Source organism: Protopterus annectens, chromosome 9.part0, assembly GCF_019279795.1.
Source record: "Protopterus annectens isolate FY-2018-M chromosome 9.part0, PAN1.0, whole genome shotgun sequence".
NCBI classification, from domain to species: domain Eukaryota; kingdom Metazoa; phylum Chordata; order Ceratodontiformes; family Protopteridae; genus Protopterus; species Protopterus annectens.
Window position 1 is genome coordinate 481,886,308 of NC_056743.1, and position 15,422 is coordinate 481,901,729.

General features: G+C 37.7%; 1 protein-coding gene across 1 annotated transcript in view; it reads right to left on the reverse strand.

Annotated features, from left to right (window-relative positions):
* ANTXR1 (ANTXR cell adhesion molecule 1) overlaps positions 1–15,422 on the reverse strand; it is a 1,493,128-nt gene that overhangs the window by 750,121 nt on the left and 727,585 nt on the right. The window contains exon 10 of the mRNA XM_044083028.1: positions 13,416–13,514. Within this exon, the coding sequence (XP_043938963.1) occupies positions 13,416–13,514 (99 nt within the window). The remainder of the gene's footprint in view (positions 1–13,415; positions 13,515–15,422) is intronic.

The following is a 15,422-nucleotide window of genomic DNA, read 5'->3' on the forward strand; positions in this document are numbered from 1 at the left end:
AGAAGTAGGAGATTATGCCCTTGCTTACATGGATGATATTGCCATCTACAGCCATTCCTGGCAAGAGCACCTTCAGCATGTCAGGGAGGTCCTGGGCAGACTGCAAATGGCAAGATTGACCATTAAGATCAGTAATTGTCAGATGGGTATGGCAGAGGTCTTCTACCTGGGAGATAGAATGGGAAGTGGTAAGATCAGGCCAGAACCTGCCAAAGTGGAAACTATTCAGGCATGGCCTGCCCCTGTTACCCATTGGGGTACTATAGAAAGTTTGCTTCCAATTATAATACAACAGCTGCTTCCCTCAAAGACATGACAAGGAAAAACAGGACAGATAAGGCTGTATGGACCCCAGCCTGAAGCAGACATTCCAAAAGCTTAAAGGGGCTTTGGAAGGATCCCCAGTGTTAGCCAGTTCAGAGTACAGCAAATAATTTGTTGTGCAAGCGGATACTTCAAACCATGGGGTGGGGGCTGTACTCAGCCAGGTTTCCTCAGAGGGAGAAGAGCACCTTGTTGTACATCTCAGCAATAGACTCCAGCCCAGAGAGGAATGTTATTCAGCTGTAGGAAAAGAATGTCTAGCCATAGTATGGGCACTGCAAAAATTTCAGCCCTATCTGTAGGGAAGGAAATTTCACTGTGGTTACAGATCACAATCCCTTAACATGGCAATATCAAGACAGCCAGCAAAATGCCAAGTTATTAAGGTGGAGCCTAATGTTATAGGCATATGACATGACAGTGCAACACTGTAGTGGGGTCCACAATGCCAATGTAGATTGAATCTTAAGACAGGGTATTGGTTACTGTGTTACCAGGCAGGCTCATTCCTCTCAAGCAATGTTTCCCCAGGGTCACTTCAGAAACTAGCTTGAGTCTTCAAAGGTGGTCAGAGATGTGATGATGATGTGGGATAATGCCAGTTGTGCCAAAGAGAGTAGGGCAGTGCATGTGCAACATATGCCAGCATAGGTAGCTGGAGTTTTGTAAGGAATTATGTCATTTGAATATCAAACTGATTTGTACAGATGCTTGTGTTAAATGTGTCCTGCTGGACAGAAAAGAAATATACATATATATCATGCTATATTATTGTAACTGCTGAAATGCATATATTTTAACAGAGGATATTGGAAGGGAATGGATTACACTCAGCCCAACTAACCTTAAGAAAAATAGCCTAAAATTAAGTGACTTGACTTAGCCCATAAAGATTCCATCTCACATGTCTGAATGCAGCCAGAAATGCAATGTCTGTGAAAAGCCTTTCTGCTAGAAGGGGGAAAGTGGTGGAATTGTTTTAGAACTTCCAGGTGCTGTACTAAGCCTTCAGCAAATGTTCTGTGTGTGTATTGTGACACATCTGTGCCAAATCCTTGCTCGGTTTCTAGTCAGTGGGTAGTGTGGGAACCACAGACTCAGGTGACCAGATGTGATGTCATCCTGTAGCCAGCACTGAAACCGTATTTAAATACTCGTGAGTGACATAATAGTGGCACTCAGCACTCTGTTTTCTGGGACTTGAGAAGTCGCACTCATCCACTTTTATCTAGCCTTGCTCTAACAAGTAAATCGGAAACAGTAATTCTTCAGTCAGTTAGGAAAATGTAGTGAGATTAGCTAAATATTGTTTTGTGTATCTGTTTGAGTCTTTCCATCTGTGTTTTTTTATATTTCGTATGAAATGGAACTCTGGTGTTTATTGCAAATAGATATTCAGTATTTTCATTTTTTTAATATTTATTGTTAACTATATCTAAACCTTTCATTGTGGCTGGTCTTTTAGAAAATATTATGACCTTTGAGTGTACTTTGATTTACTTAGTGACACTGTGGCTGCTGCTCCTGAAAGTCTTACTGCTTGGTTGAACATTACCATTTGTATAAGTATTAATTTTACTAAGAGTAATTGGGTACCCTGTTGAGAGTCTTAGAGTGCTAGCTTTGTGGGTGTTCTGGTGGGAGTGTATCACCTTAATATCTATGTGGAAGTGGCAAAGTGGGTAAGCTGTTCCCAGGTGTGTGCGTGAAAATCAAATCTCAGAGTGTGTGTGTATCAGATACTTTGAACAGGGACACTGAGTGCACCAATTTCACAGAGAGGGTGATGGAGGACGTGGCTTGGAATACCCAGCTAAGGAGTTACATCTATAGCTGTGTCAGTGGGTAGTCTTATTTGGGAGAGGTCGCCCAGCCCCAGGACTGGAGTGTGCATTCTCTGTGTGCTCTTAAAGGAAACTGTTCTTGGTGCAAAGCGTTGCATATGAAAATAATGTGTGTGTGTGTGTGTGTGTGTGTGTGTGTGTGTCTATTTTTTCTCAGTGAACATTCCCCACTGGTGTCAGCGGTGGGGATTGAGGCTCCTTGATCACTGGTTCAGAGGAGGGATGTCACAGCAACACTCAGCATGTTTTTGGGAGGTGGGGGAAACCCCACAGAGACACAGGGAGAACACACAACCTATAGGCATTGACCAGAGGACAGGATCGAGCTTTTTACCTTTTGCATGGGTGGTGAAGACCTTAACTATCCATTATGCCAACTAATCTTCTTGCTATAACCTTTAGTCTTATATAACTTATCCGGCAAATAATAACACAACATAACCTTGTAGGATTCTGACCCAGATAAACTAAAACAATTTTCTGAACAATTCAGTTTTTTTAATATTTTATTTTGTTAATCAGGTAACTGAAGTATTTTTCAAACCCTTTGCAGCCATAATTTGGTCTAGAAGTGCAATGGTAAGTCTAGCTAATCAAACTGAGTAATTTCTTGGGATATGTCAGGAAACCAGAGTGCCTGAAGAAAACCTACACAAGGAAAGGATTAATAAGCAAATTCTACACAGACAGATACGGGGGCCACAACTGAATTCCAGAACCTGGAGCATGAGGTGAATATCTTGATCACTGAGCTACTGTGCCATCCTTCCTGCTCAGGGTGCCACCCTTTGGATGTTGGTCAACTACCTTGTACCACCGCCTATTGAAAAAATGTCCACATTCACCATGATTATAGGAAGTATTTTCGGAAGTGTCATCTTCATAGGTTAGTACCAGGCTAACTGCCCTTTCTAACCATTGTAAGCCTAGCCAATTATCCCTTGTGAGACACAAACCCTGCACCTTGTGTTTGTAAGGCAAACACCTTAACTATTAGGCCACTCTCCCAACCCTGTGGTAGGAATCTAGGCCTTTTTTAGTTGTCATGCAGATGCCTTCCTCCACTAAGTGAAGTTTAATTCCTAGAGTTTTGCCCTTGGACTAATAAGTTATCACTAGGGGTCTCCGTTAGCTGAGGGGTGATATATTAGGGGTTATCACAAACTTAGATATGGAACAGTGCTGTTAGCTTACTTTGTGAGACCTTTTGCTTCATTGAGCTGGTCTGAATGTACTGTTAGCAGCACAGTGTTGTAGTCTTTATGGTCTTAACAAACACAGTGAGGTGGAATGGAATGCATAATGCCAAAATGGATCCACAGTCAGTCTTCACACTCTAACCTTCTCACAGAAAACTGCTTGAGTCATGCTCATGGAAACAAACACCTAATGAAATTGTGGGTCACATCTCTATTAAAATTTTGTTGCAGGGAGCAAGAAACCTACAACTGCCATGTGAGGGGCTTTGTCTCCCATACTACCTTACTTATATTTACCAAGTCCATGACTGCACAATAGTGAAGAAAGTAGAAAGTTCTAATGAAAGTGGATGAATGAAAAAATTAAATGGCTCATACAATTTCAGTTTCACAATACAGCTTATGAACTGGAATCAGAGGGATAGCATTCCTGGAGTTATCTCTAGACTGAAATAGCTAATGCTGCCAACTGGTTCTGTAAGCTGTTTTAAAAAAAGCATTTGCAGATAAAAAGGAAAAATTTGCACTGCTATGTATGTATCAGGAAATGTCATGAGAATCTCATTCTAACTCTTCAGAGAATTTGAAACTCACTGCCAAATCAGCAAGTACTTCTGCATGCACCGCATTAAGTCAATAAAACAGTGTCATATTCCACTTTCACTGCATCATGACTGGTTAAAGAAGAAATCATATTTGACTAATTTATACAGAAGAAACTTGAATAAGAATGACCTTTGGGATCTCTGCCATGTATAGTTTCAGGACATTCACATTATTGACTCGTGGCAGAAATCTTAAATGTAGAAATATAATTTAAGGAGAAAAATAACTTTTGCCCATTTCATCTTGGCTCCTTCTAAATATCCATCTATTATCACTGTAGCAGTTTTACAGTCATAGTTGATGCTTATTTAACTTCTTCTCTATTAATTTCATCAGAATTAAGTGTCTGTCACACTTAACCTTGAAACCTGCCAACAGTTCATTGCTTGCTACTCTCTGCATGAAAAAATGTTTTAATTATCTTTCCAGAATTCGCCTTTTGCCAAAGATCCCTTATGTTACTGGGACATTTGCCTGTCATAAGTCCTGTTAACCTAAATCTTTCACCTGTTGGTTACCATTTGATCTCAGACCTTTCTAATTTTAGTCTTTCGTCTTTTCCCGGTTAGGGGTCGCCACAGCGGAACTCTGGTCCACTAATGATTGGCAGTGGATTTTACAGTGCTGAATTGCCAGCCTGACACCCAGCCTTCAAAGAAGGCACACCCATTCATGCATGCACCTACCTGCATGTCTTTAAACGTCACTCGACAGTGGGGAGAACATGCAGACTCCACACAGAAGGTGTTCCAGCCGAGAATCGAATGGGAGAACCTTTTGCTGTGAGGTGACACCGCTAACCGCTGCACCACCACGACCCTATCTCAGACTTTTCTAATGAAATACAGAATAAGCATAAAAAGTCTGAAAATATCTTCTGATATTTTCTTCCTGTGTTCGATTGATTCTAAGTAACCTATGTCCATTTGATTGTCATCTTTCTAGTACTACAAAGTTCTATTTGTAACTTCATTTAAAAAATTTAGCAGTGGCAGAATCACTTCCTTGTGCATCTTTTGCGTAAAGACTGTTCATATTTGTCACTCTGGCCATATGCTACATTTGCAACTTAACTACAATGATTTGAGATTCAGACTTATTCTAGTACAGAAACACTTGGAAAATAGGCTTTGTTGAACTTCTTCCCCAAACTCATATCATTGTTTGTGTCCATTTCATACATAACCTTGGATATTTTGATTAAAGTCTCATGCCATAGGTACCTAATCACCCTGAAAGTTATTTTAGGTTAATTTGACACAGGCCTGGCAGACTATAGTGGCACAAGTCTTAGGAGCGTCTTTGAAGGCTTGCTCCCTGCTAAGGATGACTTCTCTGCCACATAATATTGACACAGAGAATAAATGCAACACAAGGTTGAGAGGGCTCTATTGTTTGCTTTCTGTTTCAGTCATACTTCTCAACCTCTTAGCTTAAGAATTCTGGACAAAGCCAACAAGAATGGGGAGACAAAGGCCCAAAATCAGGCACCAATTTTAAATATTGCTTCTATAAACTTAGAAAGTTGATGGGATAATAGGTTTTGCTTTAGCTTGCTTTTTCTGAAGGATATGAAGTCTGAAACTCAAATGTCTGTTATTATTTAGTGATTACAAACCTCAATGATTTGCTAGAAAACTACAAATATGAGGCAAATATCTGAACAGTCTGGGAAATTCTGGACAGTTGAAAGGTATGATTTCAGTTGCTGTTTACATTTTTCCCAGTTCCAGTTCACTGGCTGCTTCAATAAATACTTCTCCATAGCGACTCATCCTACTTTAAGTAAGTAAGGACATGAATTAAAATCTTCAAATGTTCAGCTGTGTGATGTTTAATACGTGCCCATTTCATTTGGCCATCATATACCCCACAGGTGTTACCACATCTGAATTGGCCTAATTTTGATCTTGTCATAAGTTTACAAGAAATTACTGGTCAAACCCTTTAAGTACTTTCATTACCTAAATCAGGGCATGTGAATAGTGCCAAAAGCACTGAGATGTCACTTGCAAAGATCAGAATCCCCCAAAATGAGAGGTGAAAGAAACTCCCAGCTGAAGGCAATCATAAACATAAATTTTAGTGATTAGAAGGGGTTAAATGGTGTAGCATGAGGAGTACTATCCCTCTGATAGCAGTGAAGAGTTCTTTTTTCTTTGCATTGCTGGATGAGATGCATCTCAACTTTCTGTCTCATCTGTAGTCACTCAGGAATGTTGCCTCAGGAATCCCACCGAAAAACTGTGAGTGCAATCACCAAACTGTAAACACAGCTATGAAAGATTGAAACATGCACCGAAGCTGGGACCTATTATTTGACAAATGGTAACTACTTGAATTCTATCTTCCTGAACTGTACTCTGCCCTTATTAGACCAACCACAGAGTACAATGCTCCCTTCAGTATGTATCTCACCAGGCATATGCACCAATTAGAGAGACCTGAGAGGTTTCTTACAAAAAGGATACAAGGTATAACAAACCTATGCCTGGCTTACAAGGCATTTGCAAACCCCACATTTATGCATATGCACTCCTGCATATTCAAGCAGTAGCATAAATACAAGGCCTAGGAACACTGAATTTTCTATGTGACTTAAACAGAACATGCTGGAGAGATGGGTGTGTCCCAGAGACTGCCCCCCTGTGGAACAGGCTTCCCATTCATGTGACACTGAGTTGGTCTATTACTTAATTTAAGCACAACCTAGACCAGAGGATGGGGAATAGGAAATTTATAGCAGGCCTGGTCCCTATGTCAATTATGGACAAAGGTAGCTTATAAATATCTGTCCATCAATGTTCTAGTTGGATACAGGACATCATTATTCTTTCAAGAAAACTTGGCTAGCCTTATAAAGGCCCCCCAGGTTATTAGCCTAGTAACAATTCATGAATCTGAATAAACAAGTCCCACAATGCTTTTACCCGATTCAGCTGCACTGCAAGAGCTCAGCTGTGTGGGGCGTTTTTCCACTATTTCATGGTGCGTCTTTTTTTGTGTCTCTGTGACTTTGGTGTTAGTATATATAAGTAAGGCTCTGTTAAGGTAGTCTCTGGGGACAAGTATCCCATTTAGTGAGTGCATTGGGTTTGTCTGTGCAGAAAAAAATGTTTTTCTTAATTGTAATATTTTGTTTTTCTGATTAACTCTACCAGACCAGACTCAGTTTTAGAGGGGGAAAACAGCATCTCAGACTCCATACAAAAAGAAGAAAAAATGTGAAAACATAAGAACTAAATGAGCTTTAGTTTAAGTACATGTTTATATGTGTAGTCCACTGTGTGTAGAAGCATGAAAACAGAAGAAAAGCAGCAACAAACTGAATGATATAAGATCTTAACCCATAAAATCATTCATACTCCATCTGCCTGCGCAGCAATTAGACCCCTATTCCAATGCTATTCTTCAAATCGCCCCCCTTCGGTCAAATAATAAATGACTGCTTTCCATTTACAAACCCCAAAGGGTTGTTGGAGTCCATCTCTATTCCAGTAGTGTAGCTATTAGACGGAATAAAATTCCTGTTACCAATCAGGTCTATCACACACCTTTATCTTTCCAAACCATTACTAAAAGACTTCCTCTCTGCCTCCTGGCTTTGTCCCTGTTCCTCATCTGAGACATAGCTCTCTAATACCCTTCATCACTTTTCTTATATTTCCCTTTAAAGCACTAAATCACTTAACTTGCTTATCCCCTTCTAATACCTCATTTTATTGTACTTCTTAAACTACTATACCTACTTCCGAATTGCACAACCTAATTAATATTCCATCACTACTTCTCTGTTAACATACAAACTTGTTTATCTCCTGTAATAACTCACTCCATTGTATTTTTAAATAACTCCTGTGTTATAAAATGCACTTCCATCTGTATAGTCTCAGTACAAGGCCTGTAAATGTAATGTTTGAATATCAATCCAAATTATATTATACTGACTATTATGCTACATATTCACTGAAACTGCATCAAAAATTTTGTTAAAGTAAGTATTGATTGCTTGATTAACATTGGAACTGAGAAAAAAAGTGTCTGTAAAGATACTGCCCTCAAAAGTATATAGTAGCGAAGCCATGTTTGTATGAGGATTAGCAGAGATATTGATTGGAATACTGTGAAGGTGAAGCTTCTAAAGTTTAAGACAGAAAGAAGCAGGTGATCCCAAGTGAGCTGCAGTGCGTGTGTGTTTTTACTTAATGTCATCTTTACATAGTTTTAAATAAGGTTTGTAATGTATCTGATCTCATTTATACTGAAAATGTGTCTCACTTGGTAGGTAATAGCTGGTGCCATTACTGCATATCCTATTTTTAAAGAGTAGACTTAATCGGACATCCCTATTTATAGCACACTTGGGGAGTAAGGTGCTTTCGTGAGGACACTCATCTTTATGTAGTAGTTTATGGGTGAATGAGATACTTGATTTTATTCTCTATGGTTATCCAATTAAGTTGGTTTATTTTCATATATCTGTGATCAAGCAGTGACTTTGTTTATAACATCACAGTGATGTGTTGTAGACTAAAGAAAGGCAGTTGGTTTATTTATTCTGTACTACATCAGCTTTGAAAAGGCAGACTTACTGTAACACCAAAAAGAGCTTAACAATGAAATGGACTGTAGCTACAGTTCCTTTTCTTTTTTTTTTTTTTTTGCGGTACACATCTCTTGATTCTGCTTAGAGTCCCCATTTTGTATGACCTTGACAGCAATATTCACATATTGTTCAACAGATCTGTTGTTTTTATTTCAAATTATTGTCAACCAATGTTTTGGCAAGTACGTTTCTCAAGAAGTTTGACTTATTCAGTTCACTGCCAGCAGGTCATGTGTTAACTTTCAGTACTGGAACCACCACAACTAGCAAACAAAAAAAGTGTATGTTAGTGAATAGGAAATAGAAAATTCACCCCGGGTATCACTCCAGTGGCTCTACTAAAGAGAGGCGCTGGGAACTAAGGTCGGGTGGCAGAATGCCAGGGTAATCCTATGGGCTAGACTTGTAAAGACTCCAGGGCTATTAGCTTAGTACACACCTATGAACCTATACCTGCTTGACTGTCGTTATGACTTGGATAAGGGACAAGGATTTCAAGAGTTCCTCAAGGATTTAAACCTGTAGCTGTGTCTTCTAAATCTACCCTTTCACCCCAGCCCTCTGAGTTTGTTTTCTAGCTTTAATACTGTCTTATTTGGACTTTCAGATTTGCAGTTAAGTGTTTGCAGTGATATCCCTGAAATATGCTACTGTGATACTTCAGCGAAGCATAATGTGACATTATAATAGTTCTGGAATTCCATGTTTTCCATTATTAAAGATTATAATTTTGCTCTGCAGATTTTGCTGTGCATGTTGACACTAAAAGTACTGTTCCTGTAGGCTGTACAGGTAGTTGTCTGGAATGCTTTGAAGAAAACTTTATCCAGATGTCGAACTCTGCTCTCTCAGTTAGCATGTTATAATCTTTCTTGAAAATGGACGTCAATTGTAGCAAGTTTTCCTCAAATGAATGACTACCGTATGACTAAGTAATTACTTAGAAATACTGACCATCTGGTGCTGTAGTGACACAAGAGGATTTAATACAAAGTATGTAGAATAATAATTTATTACAAAAGCTCTCTCTTCACAGTCATATATGACTAGTCTGGTTTCGCTGCAGAATACCGAAAGCAATCATGACTAGCTAGCGAGACTTAAAACTTAGACAACATTTTCCAGTGAAATTGTAGAGCTTATGGGTGCTTACATGACACATGGCAAAGTAATACCCCAGGGAGAAAGAAAAAAAAAGTTATTTATGTTCATCCTCTGTAAAAAAAAAAAAAAAAAAAAAAAATCACTTATACAATTCATTTTCTAAAAAAATAAAGTGGGGGTAAAATAGAGTTCCAGACATATCTCACATTTAGAATTGAAAGGCTATACTAGATCCCTTAAGCAGACCACTTTCTATATTAAAAGCATGCAAATATATTTTAATTCACTATAGTAGACAGTTTACATACCAGGCACAACTGAGTGGGCTTTAATTTAGTCATTTGTTAACTAGCAAATGAACAGATCCAGTATGGTGCCTTTCTATCCATGACTAGAGTTTTTAAATGTAATATACATGAATGTTTTATAGAGGCTGTTCACTCAGCATGTTACTAATAGCTGGGAGGAAGCTGGAGGAAATGCACGTCGACACTAAGAAAATATAGTTACTCCAGAGATGGGAACGGGAGGAGAGGCCTGGTGCTCTTTTTTTGACAATATTATTCTTATTTTTTTATTATACATCACTAACTGGTTTAGCATTAAAGTGCAAAACCCATTTACAGAGAAAACCTGTAGAGAAAAGTTGCAGTGAATCTGACATGGAATGAAAAGCAGGCATTATATGCAGTACAGGGCACGTTATGCACAAAGATGAAAAAAATGCTAGTGAAACTGAGGAATGTCTCATAATGAAGCACTATTTACCTCATCATTTTATCTCTGTAACAATGTTAAATCCGACTTAATACTATTAAATAAATGTATGCAATTCCCCGATTACCTCTTTAATCCAGTTCAAGATGTTGGAGGAGCTGGAACCCATATTGGCATTCATGGGGTAAACGTTAATGAAACAAAACTGAGACTTGGTACATGCCTGTCCTAGGACACACAGACATACACACACATCTACAGCTCATCTTTCTGATGATAAAGGAAACTAAGACACTTGGTAAAAAAATCTACCTGAATACATTGAGGACATTGTGAAACTCTGCCTTACAATATCTGTGCATCTTTCTACAGATAAATAAGCAATTGCATCTGTTAATTTTCCTTGTCATATAGTTTCTTCAAAGAAAGTAGTGTTCTACATTTTGTCTTTACGCAGACAATACTTTACTAAATGTTATTATTCATAGACTTTCATCTGTTGATAGCAACATAAATTGTCATTCAGAATTCCTCTGTATTTCTTCTAAATATTATATTCTATTGCTAACCCCCTAAACCAAATGTTTCACAATATTTCCTTAAATGTATAGATTAAGGCAACATTCTGAGTGTGACATTCATATGGAAATGGAATTTTACAATAAGTGCTGTTATTTTAAAAATGGCACAGCTGTCTACATACTGATTTATCAGCCTGGATTGCTGACTTGAACAAATATCTCTCTCTTCTAAGGAACATAAAGAATTATGTAAGTCTGCACTAAGCCAAAGGGAAGGACATGAATTCTGAATAGCTGAATGTATTTAAAAAAATCTCTAAAATGGACCACAAACTATTTATCTTTGTCTCCCATTGAGCATCTCAGATGACAGCTTTAGAGAAGTCTGGAATTCACAGCTTCAAATGCATGAGCTGATAAAAGCAATTATATATTCTCTGCTAAATCCAAAGAAAACAGAAGGTAAAAAAATGTTTCACAGAATAAAATGCAAACTAGGACCATATTCCATTCTTAAATTCTGAATGTGGGCAGCTCGTATACCATTATAAGTGGAACATTTGCAAGCAGTTTAACAGCAGACAGATGAAAAATAAAAAAAACATAAGGGGAACTTCTTTGGCTTATGACATGACGTTACAAGGTAAATTATTGTTTCATGGAGCACGTTAACCAAGTAACATGCATTGGGCTCAAGTGCTTCATTCAATGACAAAGTTTTAGCTTAAACAACAGATTTTACTTAAAGTGTTTGCAGTGTTAGGACATTACTTTGTTTTATCAAAAAGCTCAGGATACAATTTTTGGAAGTCAGAGCACAAATTCCAGAACTCCAATGGAATGAGTCAGTTGAGGACAAAAAAGTAACTTTGAGCTGCAAAATATATCTTGAATTCTGAAGCTAAACCACTTGGGCTGTTCCTTCTTATTCTAGTTCAGATTTACCCTGTGAGCTTTGACTAAAATCCATCAGATGAGATTTTCACTGCGGATAATGCAGTCCTTAAAATAAATTAAAAAAATAATCCCTTCCACCTCTTCCCCACCCCTTCTTTCTTTTATTGACAATGGGGTGCCTCACAGTGCAGTTTTTTTAACATGAGTATCAATAATTTCCCATGCATGTCTTCATTCTCCTTAGCCTGTATGAAAAAAAAACGATTTTGAATGTGTCACAGAAAGGAAGAAAAATCCATTTGTATGTAAAGTGGAACATAAAGTCAAAGCCTTCCTTATAAATGCTCCATTTATGGCATATTCTGTAAGTTGTTGCTTTCTGTTCATAAATTTATGAACCAGCTTGCCTTGCCTGATATACCTTCTCACACCAGTCAGTTTTAAATGATTCAACATATAGTTTATGGCAGATTATATAGCTTATTCCAAAGTCATCATTCTTCCCACTGTACAAAACTGTTGACAAACAGATGTTTCAGCTAAAGCATAAAAATGCTGGTTTCAGTATGGAGGAGATTTTGGCTACATGACACATTATACCATGTGCATGCAGTAAACTGAACATTTGTAGCTGCAGCGATATTCCTTACAGAATACAAGTTCCAGGATTCACTGATTTTGAGTCTGATGTTTATCCCTCTTAAAGCTTTTGTCACTGTAAGTCTGTTCAATTTATCTGCACTTAATTTAATAATGCAAGGCATAGATGCAACAATCTGCAGCAAAGATTTCCTGCAGCCATGCAAAGACACTGGATGACTAGGAGCACGTGATGTTTACAGTATAACCAGGCATATTGTTGTTAATCACAATTAGCCTTATTTATGACCAACTTGTCAAAACCTCATGATCAAAGCTCTTGTCAGTTATACTTTCCGTTTTGTTTATATGCAGTCAGTGAGTGTGGATGCATATGGCATCAATGTGGTAAGGCTGGATTCATGTACAAAAAAGATAAAAAGCAATTCTTGTGAGGAACAGTAAAGTATAAGCCTCTGGATTCAAACACTGTATCGGCAGTTCTTTGATTCTCAGCTCACTGCACTTGCACCTTGCGCCACAGAGAAAGTTTAAATGAAGGTGAGAGGTTTCAAACCCAGCACCCTTGCCACAACAAGCAGCTCATTAACAAGCTGGAGCTTTAGTCTTCTGCAATAACCTAAGAAGGACCTATATCTTGTCAGACAAAAAAAAGTGCAAAACTGGCTGAATAAATTATTACATGAAAGTCTCATTTTCTATGGTTCAGCAAAGTTAGATTAAGCTTTACTACTTTGCTCAGTCATTTGGACAAAAATCAAGCAAGTCATTGTTATTTCTATCATCTGTAAAAACAAGATTGCTGTTTGGGACATTTGTGTCTGTTTTCTTGATAAGCTGTAGTTAGAATACAAATATTTCAAATGTCCCAGACAGCCCAGAAACAATTTTGTTCATTTGTTTAATGCAAATTTGATGCAGACTGTCAATAAACATGTAACAATATACTGAATCCTTTTTTGACAATTACAGTATTAAAATCAAACAAGATGCTTACTCAGAGTGAGACTCTCATTGATCCTGTAGCTGCAGAGAACTTTTTGCACATTGCGGGCATGAAGAAATCCATTTCCTTTTACCACAACATTGAAGGATGCTACAAGAACAAACACATGAAAATTAATTTGGACCCTATGCAACCTCGGAACTTATCTCAGGGTCACATGATGGTTCAAAGTGTTAAACTTTTTTCTTCATTAAGGGTCACAGGATAACATTTATATAATTTGCAAGAAAATGGAGGATACTCCCTGTGTATTGTGTACTAACAGTGTAAGTCAGAAAGCATAGAGACAGCATTTTTCTGGGAGTAGGGGTTACCCAAAAATGCAAGTAGACAATTCTTCATGATTATAAAGAATGTGCTTCAGTAATTTGTGCTGAAGTTTACAATAAATGCTTTGGAAGTTAAAGAAAGAAAGCCCTTACATGCATTAGAGATCCAAAATGAAAATGACAAATTTGAAGGTAAGCATTACAGATGGTTCCATTCAGCATGCTTCTTCAAGACTATCGGATGGTACCAGTGTACCTTCATGCAAAGAAATGCATGCAAAAGGTACCATGTCTTATGATACACTGAAGAAGTGTATGGGTGTTAGAGATAACTTCCATTCAGGTGGTTATTAAGCAGATTTCCAGAATCCACTGGTATCTTTGAAGATACAGTCATAATGCAATCAGGATGACCAATGCAAGGGTATTGGGAATTGGAAGATGTTTATTTTTTACATACATATAAGTGGCTGTGATTACCAAGTGGGGGAATTTCAAGGAAGATGCCATTTGCTAAAGCCTGAAATCAGAAGGGAAGTATCTCTGCAAGCAGTGTCCAGTGAATTCACTGGGAGACTTCTCTATTAGGCCTGGCTATTGGAGTGGTCTGCATTCAGCCACTACTGATACCACTAGGAATTCAGCCTTTCATTCATGCATATCTCTGTGCCTATTCAAAACCTTTATAAATCCAGTCCCTGGAAAGGGTAATTGAGAATCCATATTCTTTAGATCCCAGTCCTTCATTCCCAAGGATGAGTATTCTACAGATCTCAGCCCTTCATTCCCATTTGTAACATTTTTGAAAGTCTTAGAAAAATTAGCACACATAATATGAGCTGGAAGATATCGTTATTAAATCTGTCAATTTTGGCAAAGAGGATTTACATTCGTATACCTTCCTCTGCCTGAAACTAGCATTGTCATGACAGCCAGTAACTGGTGCTTTGTTACTGATCATCAAAGAATTACAACAAGCCTAAGAGTGTTAAATGAAGAAAAATCACAAATTACAATATTATATACATACATGCATACATAAGTTAATGTTCTTATGGATTTTTACAATCTCAAAGTTTCAAAACTTCGAACTGCAAATGGCCGAGACCATAAGATCGAAGTTTTGAAACTTCTAAATTGTAATAAAAAAAAGTAAAAACAAAAAATATTTTTTTACATTTTTGCAGGGGGGCAAACATCTGTGCACCTCCCACACTCCCTGCTAAGCAAATACACCAACTCCGAGATCACACTACAGTGAGGAAAATGGTAAATATCCCATTCCACGCTACATGGTGATCTCAATTGAAAACGTTCGAAGTTTCAAAACTTCGATTTTATGGTCTTGACCATTTGCAGTTAGAAGTTTTGAAACTTCGAGCATGTGAAGGGAATCTATATATATATATATATATATATATATATATATATATATATATATATATATATATATTTACACACACGTGTGTGTGTGTATGTGTGTGTGTGTGTGTGTGTGTGTGTATATATATATATATATATATATATATATATATATATATATATATAAACAGATGTCATTGTAGAGAGCAAAGACAGTGTAAAGAGATATTTCCATGGCTGACCATTCTGCTTTGCAGCTGTCTTAACAATGGAGCTGTGCTCTGTATTTTTACTAGGTGTGCATAAACACAAGTCAGTCATGTGACATGTATGCAAAAAGAGAATGAAATGACAAAAGACTGGGGCA